Genomic DNA, 23690 nt, shown 5'->3' on the forward strand with positions numbered 1-23690 from the left:
AAGACCCCCAGAAAAAGACTGAACACCCCCCCCAAAAAAGACCGAGCGTAAGAGGCCGGCCTGTCCAAAGTGCTTCTCTCCCGGGCAAAGGGTGGCGGGTGGAAGATGCACCTGTAGCTTCAGGCGAGGCTTAGCTCTCAGGAGTCTGCTCCCGAGTAGATCAACTGAGTCGGGAAAGGCTCGGCGGGACCGTCCGTTTCCTCGTCGCCCCAGAAATAGGTGACGTGGTTGTCGGAATCCAAGATGGTGGCGGGCATACTGTTCGCTTTGACGGGGTTGAAGGGCACCCCGGGGTGCGCCTTGTGGTGGTGCCTGGCGAGGTGGCTCCGCTGGACGTAGCCCTTGTCGCAGTGGGGGCACATGTAGGGCCTCTCGGCCTGGTGCAGCATCTGGTGCCGGGTCAGCGTGGACTTGACGGCGAAGCTCTTCCCGCAGATCTCGCAGTGGTAGGGCTTCTCCACCATGTGGATCCTCTCGTGGCGGCAGAGCTTCGACATGGAGCAGAAGCCCTCGCCGCACATGACGCACCGGTACGGCCGCTCCCCCCGGTGCATGCGCAGGTGGCGGTTGAGGCTGCCGCTGTGCGCGAAGGCCTCTCCGCAGTCGGGGCACGGGTAGGGCCTCTCCTCCACCATGGGGGGCATCGGGTAGGGGAAAGGGCCCGGGAACACGTAGGGGAAAGCCTCCTCCCACAGGTCGCCCTTGTAGGGGCCGTCCTCCTCCCGGTGGCTCCTCTGGTGCCGGGTGACGCTGGTGCTGCGGGTGAAGCTCTGCCCGCAGTCGGGGCACTTGTAGGGCTTCTCCCCCGTGTGGGTCATCTGGTGGGTGAGGAGGTTCAGGTTGAGGCTGAAGCTGCGCCCGCAGTCGAGGCACGAGTAGGGCTTCTCCCCCGTGTGGGTCCGCCAGTGGCGCGTCAGCGTCGACTTCCGGTTGAACACCCGCCCGCACTCGCTGCACGGGTACACCCGCCCGCCGGGGTAGAACTGCTGCTGGAAGGACGCCTCAAAGACGTCCCCCAGGCTGTCGATGGACATATCCCAGTCCTCCTTCGGGTAGTTCCCCGGGTACATGGCCGGCTTGAACGGGCTCTCCCACATCGGGTAATCCTCAGCGCCCTGGGAGAGGCTGCCTTCCTCGGGGTCGTCGAAGATGCTGAAGTGCAGCTCCACCTGCTGGTCGGAGGCCTCCTGCGCAGGGGCCTCGCCTTTGGTTTCTCCTTCCAGCCGGCCTTCAGCCGGGAGGAACGAAGGCTTCGCCGCCTCCAACGGCGGGCTGAGCTTCCTGCTCCAGGGAACGGGACCATCCCAGGGGCGTTCGGGGTAGCCGGCCTGCAGGGGCTCGTCCGGCCTGACCTCACTCGCGCAGAGCTTCCCCTCGGAGATGCCCCCTTCCGACTCCTCCAGGATGGTGAAATGGAGCTCCACCTGCTGCTCGGGACCTTGCGGAGGGTAAGGCGCCGCACGCCTCTCTCTGGCTCCCCGGTCAGGGTGCGGGAGGACCTCCTGGAGTTCTGGGGATGGGGAGCGCGACAGGTCAGAGTAAACGGAGTCATCGTCCAGCTCTGGCTGGCAGGAGTCGGCGGGCTGCAGCTCAGCATCGATCTCGCAGTGCCAGAGCTTCCCCTGAGAAATGCCGCCTTCCGATTCTTCCAAGATGGTGAAGTGCAGCTCGACTTGGGGCCCAAAGTCCTCCTCCTCCTCCTCTTCCTCCTCCTGAAGAGTCTTCCCGTTTGGGTCCTTCATTGTTCCATCACCTGCTGGGATAAACAAGGAGAGCCCAGATGTCACATGGTATTCACAACTATACTTCCTGACATAAGTGCTTCCCAAACATGGGTTTTTGGACTACAACTCCCATCGCCCCTAGCTAGCAAGACCAGTGGTCAGGGATGATGGAAACTGTAGTCCGAAAAACAGTCGGAGGCCCAAGTTTGGGAAACACTGTTTTAGATGCTCAAGATAATCGGTGCTGTTTTTCTGCAAGGCAACCCATTGCTCCGAGGCAGAGGAACCTCCAGATGTGGTCCTGTAGCTTCCAGATGTTACTAGACTGCAGCTCCCGGCATCCCCAACCACTGGCCATGCTGGCTAGGGGCTGATGGGAGTTGCGGAGGCCAACATCTGGGCTGCCACAGGCTCGCCATTCCTGGCTCATGGCGATGTGTGTTCATGGGTCAAACGCTTTAACCAACGTGCCATCCTAGAGATCAGGGACCATACATGGTTCTCTCTGGATGTTAAGACTTTCAGCCCCAGCTAGAATAGCCAATGGTCAAAAAGGTTTTTTAATGTATGGGACAACAGCCGCCCGGATGTTACTAGCCCAGAGATGGAAAGAAGGCAAGGTCCCACTACCAGAGAGGAATGGCAAACCAAGCTGATAGACTATGCTGAAATGGCCAAACTGACTGGAAAACTCAGAAACCAAGAGGACAAAAAATTGTAAAAGAATGGGGGGAAATGATAAGTTATTTAGGAGACCACAGTAAGCAGATGGAAACAAACCTGAAGGAGCGTCTCCACCCCCATCGTTCTGCCCGGACACTGAGGTCCACCTTCAAGGGCCTTCTGGTGGTTCCCTCACTGCGAGAAGCGAAGTTACAGGGAACCAGGCAGAGGGCCTTCTCGGTGGTGGCGCCCGCCCTCTGGAACGCCCTCCCACCAGATGTCAAAGGAAGAAACAACTACCAGACTTTTAAAAGACATCTGAAGGCAGCCCTGTTTAGGGAAGCTTTTAATATCTGAAGGACTATTGTATTTTAATATTTTGTTGGAAGCCGCCCAGAGTGGCTGGGGAAACACAGCCAGATGGGTGGGATATAAATAAATAAATAATAATAATAAGCAGGATTTTGATTTCAATTGTAGTCTAACAAATACGGATTGATATAAAAGTGAGAGTATGGAAGAATATGCAGTTGTAAATGTTCAAAATGGGACCCCATGGAAGGGGTGGGGGGGGGGAAGTCGCGAGATTCGGAGGAATCTCTGTATATGGATTTATATTTGGATGTTTATAACCTTGTATTTGTAAAATCAAATAAAAATTATTTCAAAAAAGAAAGGAGCAGCCAATGGTCAGGGATGACGGGAGAAACATCTGGGGGGGGAACCTTATCAGCCACCCCTACAATAGATGTTGCTGGACTACAACTCCCATTATCCCCAACCGCTGGCCATGCTGACAGGGGGCGATGGGATTTGTAGTCCAGCACCTTCCTTGCTGTCATCATGTGGCATCTGATTATGCCTGTTGAGAGGCCACCAAGATGAGCGATAAAAGTCTCAACGTCTGTGATCTCGCCCATGAGAACATCTTGGTATTTAGAAGACTTTGAGCCTCTAACACAACGTGGTATAAAACACACACGTGCTAATTTATATTTAAAGATGCAAATGTAGGCTGACTTTCAGATTGGGGTAGGAAGAGACACGCCCCCCCCCGGGCACTCCATGTCGGGGCTTAATTTGCCTGATGGAGGGGGCAGGTGGCTGGGGGGTCATTGGAATGGCGCTCTGCAGTGTACAGAGTCCATTGGAAGCAACGTCGGAACATAGGAAGCTGTCCTATACCGAGTCAGCCCATTGCTCCATCTAGCTAGCGCTGCCTACATGGCTGGCAGCAGCTACCCAAGGACTCAGGCCAGGGACACTCCCAAACCTACCTAGATTGAACCTGGGACTTTTTGCATGTGAGGCAAGAATCACAAGATCAGCCCCGGTTTGCGTAGATGCAGGTTTGGTCGTGCAGCAGACACAGCATGAGTTCAAAAAGTTCCAGGAAAGGAAACCCCAATATTTTGGGGAGCAGCCGTGCAATGGAGATATCAACCGGCATGCATCAGCAGTGTTAGGAATAGGAATAATTTATTATTGGCCAAGTACTGGTACATTTTGGAATTTGTTTCGGCTACATTGCAATGTAAACATACAGACACTGTTCCTCTCACAATACAAAGAAGCAAAGAAACCCCACCCATAATTTACCTCCCCTTCAGCTACACAACTACGAATTTAACAATTTAATGGCACAAGGGAAAAAACTATTCTTGTGCCTGGCCGATTTTGTATATGAAGTCCTGTAGCGACGTCCAGATGGAAGTAAATCAAGCAGATGATGACCGGGATGTAAAGGATCTGCTACAATTCTCTCTGCTCTCTTCCTAACTCGGGTAGCATAAATTGTCTCTATTGAAGGCAAGCTAACACCAATTACCCTTTCTGCAATTCTTACACCTCGTTGGAGCCTTTTCTTGTCTCTCTTGGAGGCTGTACCGTACCAAGCTGTTATAGAATTACAGAGAATAGTTTCAATGATTCCTCTGTAGAATTGGATCAACACTTCCTGGGACAATTTAAATTTCCTAAGTTGACGCAGGAAATACAGCCTCTGGTGGACCTTTTTAATAATACTATTGATGTTGCTTGACCAATTTAAGTTGTAAGAAATTATAGAGCCCAGGAACTTAAAGGACTCTACTACTACAACCATGTTACCAAGAATGGAAAGTGGTGGCAGAACGGAAGAGTGCCTTCTGAAATCAATTACCGGTACCATTTCTACTGTCTAAGAAATGTTAAAAGAAAGGAAAGCCTTAAGAAGAGGCTGCAAGTGAAGCTGGCAGCGTCATATTGCGGGGAAATGTTTGAAATGGTACGCTGGGCGAAACGATCCTGCAGGGCTCTCCTGTTGGTTGGTAGCCAGCCTGCATTATGGAGAATAGGATGAAAAACAGGATGCCTCTTTTGGAGTTTGCTACTCTTGCTGCACCAAGAAACCAGTCTGAAATCCTGGAGAGCTACTGCCAGTCAGTGTAGGTGATATTATTGATTGATTTTATGTATGCCACAACAGCTGCTAAGATTTTAATAGCGAAGTATTGGAAAAGTGAAGATCTACCGACAGTGGAAGAATGGCAGATGAAGTTGATTGAATATATGGAACTCGCTGAACTGACTGCAAAACTCCGAGACCAGAGGGAGGAAGGGGTGCAAGAAGATTGGAAGAAATTCAGAGACTATATGAAAAAATGCGAAAAGATAGAGATTTGAACTGGAAATTAGCTGAATTAACGGCAGCAGCATAGATTGTGTTTAGAAAAAGTAGGATATAATTGCTAGAATTTTTAAGGTGATCGAATTTATATACCGCCCTATACCCGGACGTCTCGGTGCAGTTCGCAAAAAAGATGACAACATATAAAATAAAAATAAAAACAATAACAGAATACTACCCCCCCCCCAATGGTCTGACTCGCTGTAAGGCGAGCTCCTGTATTCCTGCAGCATAATTCTTGGACCATGTGGGTCATTACAACCATATTTTCTCCCGCAGAGGCATCTCTGTCACACAACTGGGAAGAGGTTTTACTTTTGGATGCCACAGGCCAAAGGTAAAAGTCATGGGACGGACACACCCACAAAGCAAAATCCACACTGCGAATCTTACTCTTTTTGTAAACCACTTTGTAAGGTTTTATTACGATCAATCGGTCTCTCGGTTTTGTGAAATAATAACCTAGACAGCATCTTAAAAAGCAAATACATCACCTTGCCGACAAAGGTCCGTATAGTTAAAGCTATGGTCTTCCCAGTAGTAAGGTATGGGAGTGAGAGCTGGACCATAAAGAAGGCTGATCGTCGAAGAATTGATGCCTTTGAATTATGGTGCTGGAGGAGACTCTTGAGAGTCCCATGGACTGCAAGAAGATCAAACCTATCCATTCTCAAAGAAATCAGCCCTGAGTGCTCACTAGAAGGACAGATCCTGAAGTTGAGGCTCCAGTACTTTGGCCACCTCATGAGAAGGGAAGACTCCCTGGAAAAGACCCTGATGTTGGGAAAGATGGAGGGAACAAGGAGAAGGGGACGACAGAGGATGAGATGGTTGGACAGTGTTCTCGAAGCGACTAACATGAGTTTGGCCAAACTGCGAGAGGCAGTGAAGGATAGGCGTGCCTGGCGTGCTCTGGTCCATGGGGTCGCGAAGAGTCGGACACGACTGAACGACTGAACAACAACAAACAATTTAAAAGAAAGCCGCACTTTTACCGAGCTATCGCACTCTCAGGTGACCACGCGGGGCAGGCTGTTTAAGCAAGCGATGCTTTCTCGCAGTACCGATACCCAGAATAAATGGAAACGCAGAAGGCAAAAGCAGAAATCGCAAGCTTGTGATCCTAACCCTACCAAGACAATTGCTCAAGCAAAAAGGAAAGCAACAGGAAAAACATGCACACAAACCGTCAATCATATCCCTTTTTGGGGGGTGGGGGTGGGGGTGGAGCAAAGTGGCTGGTTTCGCAAGTGCTCGGCAACTCAAGCCAACCCCCAATTTACGCCAAAGCACAAAAATACCCAATTCTGCATTGAAAAATAACCTTTGATTAAGCAGGTGTTGATCAGGGAGCCTGTTTTCAGCCTGCTAATTAACTTTTCTGACGTAATTAACTCGGCTTTATGCAACTGCAAGGGCTTTCAAGGGGGGGAATAATCTAGCCTGGAGGGACTGCTCAAGTTACCCCACCGATGCCAAAATTAATACTCTCCTGTGTCCCGTCCCCCGCAATGCAGGTAGGAGGACTTTGGTCTACTAAGGTTCTTTGTGCAAACAACAAACAGAATCAAGAGTTGCATTTCTTAGAAAAGCCTACCCTGGATTTTAAGCGATCTTTAGGCCTCACGATTATGCACACATCTGAAAATGTGCACGGCCTGTTGCTTCTCCCTCTTTCGGGCCCCTAAGCCTCCCCGCAGAAACCTGAAAGGCACACATTTTTAAAATGAGATTGTGCAACACACCTCCTCCTTGCTTGGCTGAATTAACGCCCAGGCCTCCTGAGGATGCCTACACACCCAACTATTTGAACTAACTCCAGGAAATAAGCCTGGGAGCCGTAGTTCTGCAAGGGGTAAACTGCAGTTCTCGGGATTCTTGGGGGAGGAAATGTGCTTTCCATGTACGCATGCCTTAAACCCACTTGAGGACTCGGTCCGCCACCCCTTCTGGGGCGTCACCACACCCTACTCTGTGCATCCCACCCAGGAAAAACTTGCATACTGCCTTTGATGGCGGAGGTGGAAAAAGCAATGCTTAATTTTAAGAACGGGTGCCGGTCGGAGTTTGCATCTTTCCTCTTCCCTCCGGGTCCCCTTTTCCTTTTGTGCCCTGACTTTTCAACTGCAAGCCTGCAGGAAGGGGCTTTGCCTTGTTTTCTCGGATGGCACACAAGCTACTTGGGGAGGCTTTTTGGCTGAGGGGTGGGGATCCAAACGCCCTAAGGAAAGTAACAATGCAGATGAGGCCATACGCAACCTTCGCACCCCAAAGCATGTGAAATCCCACCCTAGGGGGTGGGGGTGGGGAATGCTTCTCAAGGGGAGGGGGAAAGGAAGGTCCCGCGCTCATCCAGACTCCCCAGAGGGGCATCCAGACTCCCCAGAGGGCTTTCCTGCAGAAGTGATGGGGAACCTCTGGCCCTCCAGATGTTGCGGAACGCCAAACCCCCCCCCCCACTGTTAGCCCTAATCGCCAGGGAGGTCGGAAGCTGCAATAGCCTAACAAGAGGGTCCTTTTCCCTGTTCCATCCAGTATATAATTATCCTTCGGATAAGAGACCCAGCCCCTTTTCTCCAGCCAGAAACAGCCTCCCAGGCAGACTTTGGAAACAGCACGTTTAAGAAAGCCAAGAGAAGCGAAGGGAGGGAATTTTTTTTTCTCCTCCGAAACGCGGCTCCTCTCTTGGGATCCTGGACGACGTGGGCTTTTTACCCGGCAGCCTGTCTCCTTCCCCCGCTTCTCTTGTGAATTGCACCTCCTTTCAGAACCCGCCCCCCCCCTTTTCCCCACCCCGGGGGCGTCGGACAAATGGCCATCATCCTCATGGACGGCTTTCTCCATCCCTCCGCCCGGGACCACAGGAGGGTGTAGGGCGGGTGGAGCGTTTGGCTGAATGGCTGCAGAAGAGAGCCTGGGCGGAGCCCTCTGGAGCCGCTTTGGCCGGAGGGAGTTCCCACCTCGGTCCGGCGAAGGGGGTTGGGGAAGGCAGGGGAAGGGATCGGGCGTCGCTTCGTCCGAGCGGCAGCGGCGGCGGCTGCTGTTCCAGTTCCCGGTGCGAGGCTCGCTCCCGCTGATCCGGATGCAGCGAGAGCCTGATACAGGAAACTCATCCCGAGAAACGCTGCGCGTAAAAGCGAGAAGAAAAAAAGACACACACAAAGAGAGGGAGAGAGCAGGGCTCCCGAGCCTTTTAAATTGGCCAGAGCCCTCTGGTGGCAGCGGAGCAAGAGCTTTGGGGTTGGAAGGAAAGAAGGAAGGAATAAAATCACTCTTCCCGGCAAAAAAAAAAACCACACACACAAAAAGACACAAAATCATCTCACAGCCTTCGTGTTTTGACTGGGAAGGATTCTTGGAGAATATATGCAGCTTGGGGATGGGTCGTGACTGAGAGACAGTGTGGTGCAGTGGTTAGAGCAGAGGCTCTCAAAGGGCTTGGCAGGAGAGGATAGCGAGCGCGGCGGGAACATTCAGAGGCAATAAAAGAAACATGTAAACATTGCAGGGCAGTGTATAGTACAGGGATCAGCAAACTTTTCCAGCAGGGGGCCGGTCCACTGTCCCTCAGACCTTGTGGGGGGGGGGGCCGGATGATATTTAAAAAAAATATATGAACGAATTCCTATGCCCCACAAATAACCCAGAATGCGTTTTAAATAAAAGCACACATTCTACTCATGTAAAAACACCAGGAAGGCCCCACAAATAACCCACGAGATGCGTTTTAAATAAAAGCACACATTCTACTCATATAAAAACACGCTGATTCCCGGACCATCTGAGGGCCGGATTTAGAAAGTGATTGGGCTGCATCTGGCCCCTGGGCCTTAGTTTGGGGACCCCTAGTATAGTATATCTAGGCTTGCGATAAGGTAAAGGTAAAGGTACTCCTGACCCGTGGGTCCAGTAGCTGACGACTCTGGGGTTGCACGCTCATCTCGCCAGCGTTTATCCACAGACAGCTTCCGGGTCATGTGGCCAGCATGACTAAGCCGCTTCTGGCGAAGCCACAGCAGCACACGGAAATGCCGTTTACCTTCCCGCCGGAGCGGTACCTATTTATCTACTTGCACTTGATGTGCTTTCGAACGGGAGCTCACCCTGTGGGATTCAACCACAGCGCCACCCGCGTCCATATGTCAGGAAAATTCCTGGCATGTCCTGGAGTCCGGGTGTAAAAACCACATCAGGGGGGTATTGTTGCCAAATCTGATGTATGTCAACGTGATGGGAAAATAATTGGAAACAGCTCCTAAAGCTTAAATTCACTACTTTTGGCAGGTTGACCCAAAAAAGCTCCACAATTTGGGTTTAAAAAGCTCAACAATGTTGCGGGTGTCCCGAATTTTGCTTTGTGAAACACGGCAACCCTAGCAGCGGTGGAGCTTCATGCTCCGGCACTGGGGGGGGGGGGGCAGGAAGCAGGTGGGGGCTGGGCTGGTGCGCGTTCTGGGGGCGGGGCGCGCCACTCACATGGGCGTGGCGCATGTTCTGGGGTGGGTTGCACAGCACGGGTAGGTGGGGCAGCCAAGATGGAACCCTACTGGGATCGCGCTGCCCGGGGCGCCCTGCCCTCTACGCCCCACCTTTCCTACGCCAGTGAACCTTAGTACTGTATATCAAAAGAATTTGTTGGATATACAACCATAAAGAAGACCCACACCTCTCTTCCAGTGTTAGCTATTTTTCTACAGTTCTCAATGACATATTGTTGTCAACGGGGATTTTCCACTCTTGCAGATATGAAAACTCGGGGTGTGGGGGGGGGGAGTTTTCTTCGTGTTGATGAGGTGAGGATTATGACCCAATATAAATGAGGTTACCTGGCAAAAGCATGCTCACACCTCTCACCGAGTTTTGTATACATACTTAAAGTATGAGGCTCGTTTATAATTATATTTTGGGAATGATTCATGAACTTGGGTAGCTGCATTGTTTCATACTTTCTGAATGTCCCGTGATTATATTATGAAGTAGTTGTGTTCTGTGTTATAAAATCAAGCGCTGCTAGGACTTGTTTCTTTTTGGTTTTCCAATGTATTTCTTACAATAGAATTGTAGAGTTGGGAGGGACAAATTCAGTGTGGTGTGAGCAAATGTTTATTCTGAAAGGGTGGTCCCCAAGAGGGAAAAGTTTGAGAACCACTGGGTTAGTGTCGGACTTCGACCTGGGAGACTAGGGTTCAAATCCCTTGCTCACTGGGTGACACCTGGGCTAGTCGCTACCTCTCAGACTCACCTACCTTACAGGGTTGTTGAGAAGATAAAACAAGGAGAACCGAGTACACCGCCTTGGAGGAAAGGTGGGCTATAAATGCGATAAATAAATAAAATGTTAAGCATGGTGCCTGTTGTAACCAGAGGCTCTGTGCCTCTGAATACCAGTTGCAGGGATTTTCGCTAGTAGTAGTTAGTAAAAAGAAGAAGAAGAAGAAGAAGAAGAAGAAGAAGAAGAAGAAGAAGAAGAAGAAGAGGAGGAGTTTGGATTTGATATCCCACTTTATCACTACCCGAAGGAGTCTCAAAGCGGCTAACATTCTCCTTTCCCTTCCTCCCCCACAACAAACACTCTGTGAGGTGAGTGGGGCTGAGAGACTTCAGAGAAGTGTGACTAGCCCAAGGTCACCCAGCAGCTGCATGTGGAAGAGCGGAGACGCGAACCGGGTTCACCAGATTACGAGACCACCGCTCTTAACCACTACACCACACTGGCTCTCTCAAGTGGGCAGTTGCTGCTGCAGTGGGGTCCTGCTGGTTGAGGGGCTCCGGGCAGAGGCAGATTTAGGGAAGTAATGACTGGTTTGGCCACACTGGGCGTGGAGCCTGGCTTTTACAGTAATAGGTTCATTGCTCACACAGCCCTTAAAAGTTAAGGCAGCCTTTGCCAACCCGGTGCCCTCCTGGAGTTTTTGACTACAACTCCTATCTGCCCCAGCCAGCACTGGCAAAAGTTGCCTTTAAGGGTTTTTTGTGGTTCTAACATCCACAGACTTTAGCAGGTCACCAGAAAACAGCTTGAATTTTGACTAGCCACTCTGTCTTCCAGCAGAGTACCATTTTATTTTTCTTTTCTTTTCTTTTCTTTAAATATAAGTTACGCTCATTACAGCCAGAGCAGTAGTTGACAGAGGCTTAAACATCTGTGCCAGGCTTGTGTGTTCAAAATATTTATTTGTTTACAATGTTTTAACTACCCTTCATCAAAAGAAAGAACGAACGAACCCAGGGGGTTTTACGCATCCCTCCAGTTAAAATAGCAACATGCACGATAAAACAGTAAAATGCAAACTAAGAAGCCCTGCTCTTAAAGAATACAAACCATTAATAAAAAAAAACCTGCAGGAGAAATCCTAATAAAACCAACAAACAGCACCGGTATGGCTTAAAGAGGGGTGTTTTCAGGCCATGCCTGAAACTCAGTAAGGAAGACAAGAGCCAACTTTGAGTGACAGCTCCATGGAAGGGTTAAGGTCCTCCCTGCAGTACTATCCCATGAGTTTTATTCATCAGTGGGCTTTGGTGACGGGTCTCCTCTGCAGATCTGAAAGCACAACTGACACTTGCTAGAGTGCTTCTCTGACCCTTTGGGACCAAAGCACAAGAACTGGCATTATTTGTTGCGATGGGAATGAGAGAGAGTGAGCATTAGGTGCTCTTCAGGGGTCTTTGCATGTGAGAGAATGAAGTTTAATTGTCCGTGGGCTTATAACAAGCCACGGTTTCCTGTTTCTTCTGAATATGAGAAGCTTCCTGCCTCGGAGAGAAAAACGATCCCAAAGTCTAGAGGGCCCCAGATCAGCCTCGAAGTGAATGGATGCTGTTTCCGGCAGGTTGATAGGCAACTTCCTTGGCTTCTCCCGCCCCCCGCCCCCCGCCCCACACAAAAAGAAAGGAACTAAGTGGAGATTGAAGCAATGATCAGAGGCAGGCACCTATGGCCCTCCAGACATTTGTTGGACTGCAGCTCCCATCATCCCCGGCTGCTGGCAATGCTGGCTGAGGCTGATGGGAGTTGAAGTCCAGGAACCTCCAGGAGGGCCCCCTTCTCCTGATCTCAGGCTGGAGGACTCTGATGAAAGTATTCATGCCCTCCACTCTGGTACTGAAGAAGAGAGAGAGAGAGAGAGAGAGAGAGAGAGAGAGAGAGAGAGAGAGAGCTGCGTTCCCTGGACAATTCACATGGGCTCCACAACAGTGAGACATACAGCTGCAGCTCTCGCCCTCTGACACCCGAGGCCAAAGCTGCCCTCCGATATCAGGGAATCGCCGCGTGCTTCTTCTGTTGGTGCCTCTTCAAATGGCACCTCTGGGTGTAGCTTTTGCCGCAGCAGAGACACCTGAAGGGCCTCTCGCTTTGGTGCAGCGCCCGGTGCCTGACCATCGAAGACTTCTCGGCGAACGTTTTGCCGCAGTCGGGGCAGCGGAAGGGTTCCTTGCCAGCTGGCCGCTGCTTCTGTACCCCCGGATGTGGGAAGGAGAGTCGCTTGCAAGCGTTGCATTGCTTTTTTTCAGCCAAGCCCGTCCCACCAGGGCCGGGGCCACGAAGGGGGTTCTCCCCCCAGGGGCTCTTCTGTTGGGGCAGGGCGCCCAGGCAATGCAGGTTCCGGTGCCTGGGAATGCTTGACCGGTGCAAGAAGCCCTTCCCGCAGTCGGGACACTTGAACGGTTTTTCTACCTTGTCTCCTGCTGGGCTGGGAAGGCGCTGGAGGTTAAGGGGGCTGGAGAGTTCCTGCCGCTCATCTGTGAAGATTTCCTGGTGTGCGGCGAGGTTTGCTGCGCTAAAACTGACAGGGGGTCTGCCGCCACGGCCTTTGCGGGGCTGCTCAGGGGGGACCAGCTTGGGGGCAGTGGGGTTTAGCTTCAGAGCGGGTTTGCCTCCCTCTCTGGGACCCGAGAAAGATCCCTCTCTGGCACAAGCTCCCTCACGAATCTGGAAAGACTCGCCGATGCCTTCACTGGCATTGAAGCAGAGGCAAGAAGTTCCTTTGCTTGGGTGGTTGGTGGGTTCTTCAGCATTGCCTTCGCAGCGATGCCCTCCCTTTCTCAGAAGCAGGTTGAGCCCAGCAACATCTCGGGCACCGCTCCGCTCAGATCCCTGCGAAAGGGTCTCTGCGGCAAAGCGCATTGCAGCCGGCTGCCGGGAGCCTTCCTGCTTTGGGAGCGTTGGATCAAAATGTCCCACCGGCCCTTCCCGGCAGGGGTGATATCTCGGCGCCTCTGGAGGCATGCCAGGGTTTCCCCCGGAGGAAACGGGCTCCTCGCTCCTCGCCTGAAGGCCTGCCCCCTGCTGGATCTCCGAAACGGTCCTGCCGGCCGAAGGTTTCCCCTGGAGGACGCCGCCTTCCAATTCCGGCACAAAATTATACTGCAGTCGTACCAGCGGCACGGCAGCGCTCTCCTGCTGCAGGGATTCGGGCTCCTGCAGTGTCCTGTTGTCTGCTTGGATAACAAGGAAAGACAGGAATGAGTCAGCATGACCCAGTTCTGAAAACGGAGCAAGAATCCAGCCTTGGGCAGAAAGCATGCCGGAGGCAGGTCTGCCTATTAACACACTAAAGGTATAACAGTGGGGGAGCTGGATCAGGGATACGAAAGCTGTGGCCCTCCAGAGGTTGTCAGACCGCAGCTCCCAGGAGTCTCAGCCAACCTGGCCAATGGCCAGGGATGATGGGAGTGTTATGAAATGTCCCGCGGGGGCAAGCGGTGAGACTGATCCCCAGGTAGGGACGAAGCTTGCGTGCCCTCCTGGCTACTCGAGTCCAGGGGCACATTAGTAATATGTGATTGTTCCCCAGCTTGAAGAACAACACACACAAGCCGTGAAGGCTAAAAACTACTTTATTGCAGATTAAATGCCGAGTATGTCTCTGCTTGCCAGCTCATGATTTCAGAGCTGTCCACAATAGCGTCCAGCATCTCTCGAGCCAGAACCAAAAGCAAAATACAACAGTACAGTACAAAACATCAAGTGTGTGGGAATGCTGGTAGGACCAGTGGCTTTCCCACAGGATGAAAACAGACACATAGTCATGTGAACCTCGCTGCTGAGGCGTTTGCAGCTCGGCTTGTAATAATATCACAACAGGGAGTTGTAGTTCAGCAACATTTGTAGGGTCGCCCCACCCCTAATGTAGTCCAGCCCTCTGCCCAGCGCAGGAATCTGCAACTATGGCAGTCTCCGCTTAAATTCCACCAGTGATGAAGGATCCATTATCACCTCCCATGGCAGCCTCTCTTCCACGGGTGAACAGCTCTTCCCATTTTCTCCCACTGTTGAGCCAAAATTTGCTTGCTTTCCATTTCCACCTATTAGTTCTAGACCCACCCTTTGGAGCCACTGAAAACAGTTCTGTCTCTCCTTAAATCAGGTCCGGGGGTCAGTCCTCTAGATCAGCGTTTCTCAAACTTGGGTCACCAGCTGTTTTTGGACTACAATTCCCATCGTCCCTGACCACTGCTCCTGCTAGCTAGGGGTGATGGGTGTTGTAGTCCAAAAACAGCTGCAGACCCAAGTTTGGGAAACGCTGCTCTTAGATGTTGCTGGACTACGACTCCCATCATCCCTTGCCATGCTTGCTAGGACTGATGGGAGTTGGAGTTCAGCAACATCTGGAGGGTCAAAGGTTCCCCACCACACCTGCCTTAAATCTTTGGCTAAACATACCCAGCTCTTTCAACTGCTCTCCTTTCCATCCAGAAGGCAATAATAGCTCAAGGATTCCTGATAGTCCCACTCAGCATAGACCTACTGAAATTAATGAGGGTGTCTACACAGTAGTCTTGTTTAGATTTTTTTAAAAAAATAAAATAAAATTGCGGAATTATAAAATGTGCACAGAATCCTAAGGGCTACTTTGCACACACTTGAACAAACACACACAAATGGAAATGCCTTCAAGAATGACGTAGATCTCATAGGGTGAAAGAATAGTTATGTTAAAATGAATAAAATCAAAATGATAGACAATATTTTGTTAAAATGTTAGAGAAAAATGAGTTTAGAAGATGATGAAATGAATCAATTGTGCAGAATATAAGAATGATGTAAAGAAGACATAAGAAGGAAGAAGGGAAGTCGATTAGTTGGGAAAATTTTGTGTTATGTTATATCTATGTATGTGTTTTATTTAAAATCAATAAAAAATTATCTGTTTTAAAAAAAAACCACAAATGGAAATGCCTTCACCTTGACCTGCTATATTTCTGTGTGCAGGGTGTTCTTTTTATAAAGGTGAATGTTCATATACCCTGCAATCCCCGCAACAACCTGATTGTTTCGCTACTTTGCCCTTGGTTGTTTGTGATTTTCTTTTATGATTTAAACTGTAGCTGTTTTAATTGCAACATGTTTGCGACACACCCTGGTCGCTATCATTACAAATTACAAGCGAACCTCTCGCAGTAGTACAGCTCTGGGAGGACTGGACCGCACCAAATATTTTCTGTCCCTTTGAATTGATTCTCAGTGTGGAACAATTAAGCACCTCTGCATTTCTGCCTCACTCTCCTCATCTGTAATGTGGGTGACCTCCTCGGCCGCTTTGTTCAGGGATGAACACACCATTCCTCACCTTGGCATAAACACGGCAGAATATCAAACTCCTCGACAACGTGGGCCAGCGAGAGGGGCAATGTGACGCCTTGCTCCATCTCGAAGTAAATTTCAGGCTTGGGATTCTTCAATTCTGTTCAGCCAGAGAGCAAAAGAAAGAGAACAAATATATTAGGAGAGGTTCAGCTCACTCTCTGCTACAGCAGACACAGCTTAGCAGCAGGCCACATGCTTTTCACTGGAAATGTCAAAAGTTCAGTTCCTATAATCTTCAGCTAAGGAGTCCAGGAGTAGCAGGTGATGAGAAATATCTGAGCCTGAAACTCGGGAGAACGGCTGCTGGCTAGCATCCCCCAACCTGGTGCCCTCAAAGACGTCAATTATAACTCCCAGCTTCCCCCAAACTCAGAAATGACCTAGTTTCAATATATAATATTGCAGGATTACATAATCTCAAGAGGGCTTACTTCTGAGTCAACATGCTTAGGGTCAATTTGCACCACTTATTTTTGTGGCCTCCTTTTTTATATACATAATTTTTTTTATTAAATTCTCTGTTTTACAATTTAAAGTACTCATTTTTACATCCTTAAGATATCAATGACTTCCCTTCTGCTCTTTCCATGGTTCATTTTGCATATCATAAATCCCTGCATATTTTACAGAAACAATACCATTCAGTATTCCATTATTACATCCACCGTAACTTATTTACACTGTTGAATTTATCTTAACGCTGCCAGAGTTTTCAGCTGTACACAGTTATTTCCCATATATTCAATAAACATCTTCCAATCTTCTCTAAACGTATGTTCTTCTTGTTCACTTATTCTATATGATAAGTCTGCAAGCAGAGGATAACAAAACATGGGCCGCAGTAATGGCATACGTAAACAACCTTTTTCTGACACCTGGAAATTTCAGTCTGAAATTTCCCCCTCGGCCGCTCTACAGCTGGGGGGAGGCAGAGGCCATCTTGTCACCCCCTCCCAGAGTGGTACCCGGCGTGCCATTTGCTACAATGGGCAGCAAAATCACCAATTTTCAAGTGGTGCCTGGGGAAGACCACTTTTTATTTTATTTTTAAAATAATTTTTTATTGAATTTTCAAATTATGACAACAAATTTTACACAAATCTTAATTAAACAATTTATATATCCATATTTCTCCCCTCCCCCCTCTTTAGCTCCCCCCCGTACTTCTGTATTGATTTATTAAACAATTTCTATGCCCTGCTGGTTTTAACTTTTCTATAGTTGCGAAAGTTTAGTCAAAGCCTGCCAATGAGTCCAAATCTTTATACTGTCTTTTTAGAAGACCTCTTTTGAGCTTATATCAGGGGTAGGCGACCTAAGGCCCATGGGCCACAAGCAGCCACAGGGGTCGTTTAACCGGCCCACGAGCCGCCCCCAAACTGAGCTGTCAGCTCGGCGAGTTCCTGCGCGCTGCACTAAAGTGGCGCGGCGACTTGCTTCTGCGGTGCCTGAAATCGTGTCTGTGCAGACACCGGAAATTGCGTGCGCGATCCAGCCCACAGAGGGATCTCCACTGGAGTGAAATGGCCCAGGAAAGGTAAACCTAGCCAACCCCTGGCTTATATCAATGCTTTAAAAGAGGTTTTCATCCAATTGCTCTGTGCCGCTTTTAAGTGTGGGTGTTTTAAATTGTATTTGTGACATTTTTATAATGTTGCAAAGAGCTTAGAGACTTCATTGAAACATGAAGTGGTGGATAATAATAATAATAATAATAATAATAATAATAATAATAGCTGTATCAACAATCTTGCTAATGATCAAGTTTACAGGGTAGCTGTGGGGAAACCAATGCCAGATTTACGTATAAGCTAAACAAGGTACAGCTTAGGGCCCCACAATCTTGGGGCCCCCCAAACAATTATGGAGGGGAAAACTGGATGTACATTTCCAAAATATAAAATAAAAAACAAATAAAATAAAACCGACATACAGTAACAGTGTTTTGTGTTGTGTAGGCTCCTATGATGTAAGTGATGGACCCTGCCTGCTAGCCTGCTCCCTAAAAGATCACTGGTTTGCTCATTTCTAGATATAGCGTGCCTACATTCTGCATGTGCAAATGGCTTTAGATACCTAAATTACCATATAGCATATATTCAACACACAAAAAACAGCGACAATTTGTAGTTGACAAAGGACAGCTGGACATATAAAGGGCCCCATTACCTTCAGTAGCTTAGGGCCTCATCAAACCTAAATCGAGCCCTGGGGAAAACCACGACCGCTCCAATTAACCTACCTCACAGGATTGTTGTGAAACCAAACTGCATGGCTGGGAAGCAGGTGGGAGAAATGCTACATAAATTGTAATGGAAGATGCAAGACTTACCCAGCCAGGACAGCATGGTGCAATACTGCTGGATGTTATTCCCGCTGAGGGCAAGGAGGTAGGGGTCCAAGGTGAACTCCTTTTCTTCCATGAGAACCACAGATACCTCTTCAAAGATTGTAGGCTCCTAAAGCAGAGGAAAAAGAGCCAGCACTGTGTTTTTAAGACTCAAAAGGGCAAGCGGCAGGAGAGGAAGAATACCTGCAGTCCAGATCTCTCTCCCACACCCAGGTGGGCTTAGGTCAGGTGTACAGGTGGGGGACAGGGGGCGGGCTGGTATGGAGGACTCCCTGATCCTGAATGGGGTAACTGTGCCCCTGAAGGACCAGGCATGCAGGTTAATTCTGTGTCCAGGGCGGCTGTCTACCAGCTCCGTCTGGTACGCAGGCTGAGACCCTACCTGCCCACAGACTGTCTTCCCAGAGTGGTGCATGCTCTGGTTATCTCCCGCTTGGGCTACTGCAATGCGCTCTACGTGGGGCAAACTTTGAAGGTGACTCGGAAACTGCATTTAATCCAGAATGCGGCAGCTAGACTGGTGACTGGGAGCGGCCGCCGAGACCATATAACACCGGTCCTGAAAGACCTACATTGGCTCCCAGTATGTTTCCGAGCACAATTCAAAGTGTTGGTGCTGACCTTGAAAGCCCTAAACGGCCTCGGTCCTGTATACCTGAAGGAGCGTCTCCACCCCCATCGCTCAGTCCGGACACTGAGGTCCAGCTCCGAGGGCCTTCTGGCGGTTTCCTTGCTGTGAGGTTACAGTGAACCAGGCAGAGGGCCTTCTCGGTAGTGGCTCCTGCCCTGTGGAACTCCCTCCCAGCAGATGTCAAGGCAATAAGCAACTATTTTACTTTTAAAAGACAACCGAAGGCGGCCCTGTTTAGGGAAGTTTTTAATGTTTGATGCTGTATTGTTTTTAATATCTGGTTGAAAGCTGCCCAGAGTGGCTGGGGATCCTGAGGAAACCATCGGCGGTTTGAATCCCCGCGATGGGGTGAGCTCCCGTTATTCAGCCCCAGCTCCTGCCAACCTAGCAGTTCAAAAGCACATCAGAGTGCAAGTAGATAAATAGGTACCGCTCTGGCGGAAAGGTAAACGGCGTTTCCGTGCGCTGCTCTGGTTCACCAGAAGCGGTTTAGTCATGCTGGCCACATGACCCAGAAGCTGTACGCCAGCTCCCTTGGCCAGTAACACGAGATGAGCACCGCAACCCCAGAGTCATCCACGACTGGACCTAATGGTCAGGGGTCCCTTTACCTTCACCTTTAAGGGCTCCTCCATGTTGTCCTTTAATGTGGCCAGTAAGCTTCTTGGACACCCATCAATTTTCTGCTGCCCACATGATGTTCTCTTCCAAATCCCTGCCTTCCCATATTCCCCCCTACCCTTTCAACCCGGATTTTCTCATATCAAGGATATGCCAAAAAGGTTAGGGTAATGAGAAAAATCTGGAGAGTGGGGAAAGCATGGGAAAGACAGGGATTTAGAGGACCACCACCAACAGACCAGGAAGCTTACTGTCTGCATGGAATGACAGCATAGATGAGCCCCAATCCTATCAGTGCACAAAAACCTTGACCCCGCACAATCTTCCTCTCCTGTCTTACCTTGGGGTGCTGCTCAGCAGCTGAGTGCATTTTACTTCTGCCACTTGGGGGCTGAGATTCATCAGAGTTGATCTGCAGAAAGAGAATGATATTCTGCACTCTCAAACTGGGATATATATAATCTTGGATATTCCAGATTCATGCCGCTTCCTCTCCTTTCGCCACCACCCAGCCCAATATTTTAGAAGATTTTAGAAGATGTGTAACAACTGGGGTAGTGGCCATCCAAAATAGGAAGGGCCTTAGCTGAGCAGTAGGGCAAGTGCTTGGCAGGTAGAAGGTCTCAGGTTCAAATACCCGGCATTTCCAGTTAGGGCTGAGAGAGATTTCACTGTCTGAGAGTGTAGGCAATCCTGCTCTAGAAGAACCAATGCTCTGATTCAATTTCAAGGCAGCTTCCTGTGTACTTACGTTAAGAGGCATTGCAGCGGGTTGGACTAGATGACCCTTGGGGTCCCATCCAACTCTACAATTCTATGGTTCCTCATTTTTGGATTTCTGAAGATATCATTCATGGCTGGGCACCCCCAACTCCACTAATATTAACAATAAAGATGTAATAAACCAACTAGGTAAAACACATGCAATTACGCACCTCTGTTCCAGATTGATTATTCCACAATAGTTACCATAGCTAGGATGTGGGCTTTAAAAAAAAATTTATTAAAGATTTTCTTGATTTACAAAGGTAGTGCAATGTCTATCTCGTATTTTTCCGTATAACATTTTTACAGATCAGTTTTTGTTGTTGAGACATTAGGAAGAAAAGGGGGAAGAGAGGTGGGAATATCGTGGCTCCACTTCTGCATGCAATTGGCAAGGAAAAAGATGTACCTTTTAGAATATCACACACAAGCTTGTGTCATAATAAATCAGCTGGTCTTTTAAAGCTGCCACAAAACTCTCTGGAGACAAGAAAAAAGGGGAAATTTCAGGGGTGGCAGATTTGTGCCTGAAATCTTGAGTCCATCTGACCCAATCCCACAATGGGTGAAATTCCACCCATTGGGTGGGATTGTGTGGATGCTGCTGTGGGGGACAGGAATCTGCCTTCCCAAGCTGTTTTATACCGAGTGAGACCATTGGTAGAATCTAACCCTGCCTGGAGATGCCGGGGATTGAACCTGAGACCTGCAGAACAGATGTTCTGTCGGTGGGTTAAGAATGTCTTAATTTCTGCCCATTTTAACCTCATGAAAGCCACCCAGGCCATAGCAGATAGTTTAAGGCGGCGGCTGCTGCGGGGCCCCTTTGGCGAGATCTTCAAACCACTTCACAGATAGAAGGCTTGCCCACGACCCCCAAAACCGCTGTACCTCAATATTTTTCCGCTCAGGACCTCCTGCAGCCTTTGCAAAATTTTCACTTTGGACGTCGGCACTCGCGGCGTCTCTTCGCTCCAGCATTTCTGCAACAGGCGGTCGGTGAAGCGGACTGGCTCCTTGAGTTGCCCAATTCCCCCCGTTCCCAGTGCCAGCCCCAAACAAAATCCTACAAGTGGGGGGGGGGGAGGAAGGAAGGAAGGGGAACACGGCAGCATCAACGCCTCCAACGACTTAAGGGGGAGCGGTGGGTGGAAGGAACCTTTAAAAGGAGGCTGAACTTGCGCGCTGCTAGTCCTCATGAAGGCGGAAGAAAAACGGGTGCAAAGGGACTTCGCGTCCCGAGAGAAGAGCGATCGTGAAGCTAGAGGTGGAAGAAACCATTTCAATGACGGGGGAATGCGGAACTTGGTAATGACGCCCCCCCCCAACCTATGGACTAGAAGAATATCAGATAAGCCTACCACTAAAAATACATCCGTAAAAGGCCCCCCACTCCCCACACCAGGTATATCCTCCTAGTGGAACGCCCTCTCCTAGAAACATCCATTCATTTGACTTCTGTTCTTCCTCCCTGCCACTCCCACTTTGTTATTCAAAAGAAGAAGAAGAAGAGTTTGGGTCTGAGCGTGGCCCAAGATGATCTCAAGTGTCTCTCTAAGCAACTTCAGGTTGTGTCGCCTTCGATCTGATTAACCAGATATTTCGGAGCAATGGTGACGTGGCTTGAAACATATTTGACCCTGGCATAAAAACCATTAAAAAACAATAATTCTGAAGTACCTTCCTTAGGGAGAGGGTCAGAGAAGGTTTATTAAGAGACGCTACGTTAGCCTGAGGCCCTCTTGGCTGAGTGAAGCAAGGAGATCAGCACCAAAAATTGAAACATAATAATAATAATAATAATAATAATAATAATAATAATAATAATAATTTCCTTCCAGTAGCACCTTAGAAACAAACTAAGTTAGTTCTTAGTATGAGCTTTTGTGTGCATGCACACTTCATGCACATGAAAGCTCATACCAAGAACTAACTTACCAAGTTGGTCTCTAAGGTGCTACTGAAAGGGATTTTTTTAAAAAAAATTATTCTGTTTCGACTGGCAGACCAACACTGCTACCTACCTGTAACTATCACCAAAAATGTTCATTGTGAACCCTGATGGGGGAACCAGTATACTGTACTGGGATTTGTTCATTGAAGTCCTGGTACTTAACCATCACATCTCAAAGCAAGTACCCCAAAACAGAGTCAAAAGGGGAAAAAGTGGAAACTAGACAAGTGTATGTCTGGACTCTGGAGTCTCAAGTGCCAGAAAACAAGTATTTCTTCTCTTCTAACTATCGCAGCAGCCAAAAGTGCAGGCTGGCTGGACTGGCTGGCTGTATAATGAGGCACAACAGAGAGAAATGTTGACGGGTGGGAGAAGGATGAGGTTATGGTTTAATCTGTCAATGCATAAAGTGCCCATTGCAAAATGTTGTTGTTGTTGTTCAGTCGTTCAGTCGTGTCCGACTCTTCGTGACCCCATGGACCAGAGCACGCCAGGCACGCCTATCCTTCACTGCCTCCCGCAGTTTGGCCAAACTCATGTTAGTAGCTTCGAGAATACTGTCCAACCATCTCATCCTTTGTCGTCCCCTTCTCCTTGTGCCCTCCATCTTTCCCAACATCAGGGTCTTTTCCAGGGAGTCTTCTCTTCTCATGAGGTGGCCAAAGTACTGGAGCCTCAACTTCAGGATCTGTCCTTCTAGTGAGCACTCAGGGCCGATTTCCTTGAGAATGGATAGGTTTGATCTTCTTGCAGTCCATGGGACTCTCAAGAGTCTCCTCCAGCACCATAATTCAAAAGCATCAATTCTTCGGCGATCAGCCTTCTTGATGGTCCAGCTCTCACTTCCGTACATTACTACTGGGAAAACCATAGCTTTAACTATACGGACCTTTGTTGGCAAGGTGATGTCTTTGCTTTTTAAGATGCTGTCTAGGTTTGTCATTGCTTTTCTCCCAAGAAGCAGGCGTCTTCTAATTTCGTGACTGCTGTCACCATCTGCAGTGATCATGGAACCCAAGAAAGTGAAATCTCTTACTGCCTCCATTTCTTCCCCTTCTATTTGCCAGGAGGTGATGGGACCAGTGGCCATGATCTTAGTTTTTTTGATGTTGAGCTTCAGACCATATTTTGCGCTCTCCTCTTTTACCCTCATTAAAAGGTTCTTCAATTCCTCCTCACTTTCTGCCATCAAGGTTGTATCATCAGCATATCTGAGGTTGTTGATATTTTTTCCGGCAATCTTAATTCCGGTTTGGGATTCATCCAGCCCAGCCTTTCGCATGATGAATTCTGCATATAAGTTAAATAAGCCGGGAGACAATATACAGCCTTGTCGTACTCCTTTCCCAATTTTGAACCAATCAGTTATTCCATATCCAGTTCTAACTGTAGCTTCTTGTCCCACATACAGATTTCTCAGGAGACGGATGAGGTGATCAGGCACTCCCATTTCTTTAAGAACTTTCCATAGTTTGCTGTGGTCGACACAGTCAAATGCTTTTGCGTAGTCAATGAAGCAGAAGTAGATGTTTTTCTGGAACTCTCTAGCTTTCTCCATAATCCAGCGCATGTTTGCAATTTGGTCTCTGGTTCCTCTGCCCCTTCGAAATCCAGCTTGCACTTCTGGGAGTTCTCGGTCCACGTACTGCTTAAGCCTGCCTTGTAGAATTTTAAGCATAACCTTGCTAGCGTGTGAAATGAGTGCAATTGTGCGGTAGTTAGA

The 23690-nt window shown here is 49.0% G+C and overlaps 2 protein-coding genes across 2 annotated transcripts; both read right to left on the reverse strand.

The window, feature by feature from the left end:
• Positions 1–58: 58 nt before the first annotated feature.
• Positions 59–8034, reverse strand: LOC117042010 (zinc finger protein 436-like). Its single transcript, XM_033141446.1, has 2 exons — positions 8016–8034; positions 59–1756 (listed from the first exon to the last, which is right to left on the reverse strand). The coding sequence occupies exon 2, from the start codon at positions 1740–1742 to the stop codon at positions 138–140; it is 1605 nt and encodes a 534-aa protein (XP_032997337.1). The 5' UTR covers positions 1743–1756; positions 8016–8034; the 3' UTR covers positions 59–137.
• LOC117042341 (zinc finger protein 2-like) lies at positions 6740–20994 on the reverse strand. The gene is made up of 7 exons (XM_033141891.1): positions 20905–20994; positions 19589–19660; positions 17979–18105; positions 15630–15743; positions 12363–13494; positions 8016–8179; positions 6740–6759 (listed from the first exon to the last, which is right to left on the reverse strand). The coding sequence occupies exons 1-7, from the start codon at positions 20992–20994 to the stop codon at positions 6740–6742; spliced, it is 1719 nt and encodes a 572-aa protein (XP_032997782.1).
• Positions 20995–23690: the final 2696 nt, after the last annotated feature.

This window comes from Lacerta agilis, chromosome 2, assembly GCF_009819535.1.
Source record: "Lacerta agilis isolate rLacAgi1 chromosome 2, rLacAgi1.pri, whole genome shotgun sequence".
Classification (NCBI taxonomy): domain Eukaryota; kingdom Metazoa; phylum Chordata; class Lepidosauria; order Squamata; family Lacertidae; genus Lacerta; species Lacerta agilis.

Bases quoted from the DNA above. Each gene is read 5' to 3' on its own strand.
- LOC117042341 (XM_033141891.1), bottom strand. From the start codon at position 20,994: ATGCTGGAGCGAAGAGACGCCGCGAGTGCCGACGTCCAAAGTGAAAAT. The intron at 13,495-15,629 runs GTGAGGAATGGT...TTATCCAAGCAG, and splicing joins TCTGCCGTGTTTATGCCAAG to ACAACAGGACACTGCAGGAG. The intron at 6,760-8,015 runs GTGGGAACTCCC...TGTGCCTTTCAG, and splicing joins ACCCCCTTCGCCGGACCGAG to GTTTCTGCGGGGAGGCTTAG.
- LOC117042010 (XM_033141446.1), bottom strand. From the start codon at position 1,742: ATGAAGGACCCAAACGGGAAGACTCTTCAGGAGGAGGAAGAGGAGGAG.